Source organism: Planococcus citri, chromosome 1 (genome assembly GCF_950023065.1).
Source record: "Planococcus citri chromosome 1, ihPlaCitr1.1, whole genome shotgun sequence".
NCBI lineage: Eukaryota > Metazoa > Arthropoda > Insecta > Hemiptera > Pseudococcidae > Planococcus > Planococcus citri.
Window position 1 is genome coordinate 87,018,833 of NC_088677.1, and position 2,249 is coordinate 87,021,081.

A 2,249-nucleotide genomic window follows, 5' to 3' on the forward strand; every position below is an offset into this window, starting at 1 on the left:
CAGCGGTACTGAATCAATATAAAAACGATATCCTACTCATTAATATGTAGTTATTTTCCCCAAAGTTCATATTTCACCCCCCCCCCCGATACATTATTCCAGGTTTTCACCACGGCACACCAAAGCAACAATTTCCAATATCGTAGGTGTATGATGTTTAGGGGCCAAAGACACATCCGAAAAACGTGTTTCCAAAATTATACCTCGCATAGTCCATACTTTCTCTTCACATTTCAAGCGGTGCCAACCAAAATTTTATGATTTATTCAACGAAGTGGCAGAGATGGAAAGGGGTAGCTAACAATAATCCATCACAGTATCTCAAAATCAAATCAGCAATAAGAAAACTTTTCATTTGTTTTCTTCGAATTTAAAACAGACGCATCAAATATGTACAATATACCTACAATAAAATAGCTTTATAAACATGAAAAAAGAACTTCACATCGAATCAACCTTGATTTTAACCACTGCAATTTGAACACGCGTCGCATGTTTTGCCTATTTTTTGCAGACGTTCGCAAACCGCGGATTTCAAATTAGTTTGGGCTGCAGCCTGAGTTTGCTCGTTAAACCTCCAATTGAATATAACTCCGGGCATACCTTTAGCGTGAATATCTTGCAGCTGTTTATACCTATTATTACAAAATTGGCCAGCTTGCTCCGATGGCTTACACGCTTTCAATAGGTTCCAATCTAAACACGCTTTTTTAGCACACTAAAAAAAATTTGGAAGGCTTCAGAGGCGATCTTTTCCATGGATATATAATGCGTATACTTACTACGATGAGAAAAAAAAATCACGTACCCATTCTCCTTTGATGAATTTATTACTGTCGGTCATCATGCATATGAAAAAATTACCCAGCTTGATTTGATCATTTTCGTAGTAATGAGCCGCGCAAGCGTACAGTACATCAATTTGACACTCTCCAACTCCGTTCACGCATTGTAACACTTCGTCTACAATCTGAATTCGAGAGCAAAATTAGAACAATGTTACATAATGTGTAACTATATACCTATTAGCACAGTCAGTATTAGCAGGTAGGTAAGTATAAGTAATAAGTATTTACACGAGAACAAGAACAAGGTACGAAATGCCACGTGACACATTTTGATAATTCATTGAAAACTGGATCCAGCTGTTTTTTGAAAAAGTCTTCTGCGTCAATTTCGAAACTCTCAAAAGAAATAACCACAGTCAAATCCTGAAACAGAAACATGCGTCAACTTCGGTCTTGGAAAGAAAACGTAAAACGGTCGATGGATTTTTTACATCCACGAAAAAAAAAATGAAAGTTGAAATAATAATTGAACACCAACCTTATCGCTCTGTTCATTATGTTCACCATTCGCGTCGGATTGAAAAATTACCCCAAACAAAAGTCCGAAAACGGCTAATTTCACGAACATGATTGTGCCTCGTCTGGTCAAGTTGAATGTACGGTATCACTATCTAGGTATTGTGTATGCGTTGTAAAATCATACATGGTTGTTGATGGTTTTTATGAGAAATTAGCATTCATATGTAAAGGTACGTAGGTACATACAAATGCTCCTGGAAACAGACTCTGTTATGATTCATTATCTGTGTACCTACCTATTATGATGGTTTAATTGGACAGGTGATTACTTTTCACCTACGAGTAAATCTTTTCCACAACATGTAAGCACATAAATCATTGCAAAGTCACATTAAAAAAATGAAACTCTGATGACTGTACAAACAAACACATAAATTTTCATATCGAATAAGTATCTACCCATAATTCTCTTTGCAGAAATGTAAATAAATATTTGAAATATCACCCATTGCAAGAGTCTGCTTGACTGCATACCTCTGTGATCAATTTCAACCAACAAACATAAATCATAATTTGAATTCGAAGAATTACTCGAGCAGCCTGCCTGGAAATTATAGAAAGTTGACTTTTTGGAAAGAGCTGCACCAGCACCTCACTTCAAAAATTCAAATAAATGGTAACCACCTCAAGGTTATATGTAGTATAGAGTTATTTGGTTATGAAGGTGTGACACTGGTTGTACTTTAACACTGATTAATGAAAAAATACCACATAGTAACAGTGAACTTGAAGAATTTGATGTAAATTTGGTGTGTGCGAGTGACTCTGCTATGAAAGTGAAAGGAAAGCTAAAGAAAATATTCAGTATTGAAGGCCAGAAATATGAGGTTAAAGCTGAGGGCCTGAATCAGAGGCATCGCGCTCCAAAGTCCAAATTTACTG

The 2,249-nt window shown here is 36.1% G+C and overlaps 1 protein-coding gene across 1 annotated transcript; it reads right to left on the reverse strand.

Moving 5' to 3' along the window:
- Nucleotides 1–343: 343 nt before the first annotated feature.
- Nucleotides 344–1,506, reverse strand: LOC135842948 (uncharacterized). The gene is made up of 4 exons (XM_065360642.1): nucleotides 1,327–1,506; nucleotides 1,077–1,211; nucleotides 809–970; nucleotides 344–718 (listed from the first exon to the last, which is right to left on the reverse strand). Exons 1-4 carry the CDS (start codon nucleotides 1,414–1,416, stop codon nucleotides 464–466), a joined length of 642 nt encoding a protein of 213 aa, XP_065216714.1. The 5' UTR covers nucleotides 1,417–1,506; the 3' UTR covers nucleotides 344–463.
- Between the last annotated feature and the right edge of the window lie 743 nt (nucleotides 1,507–2,249).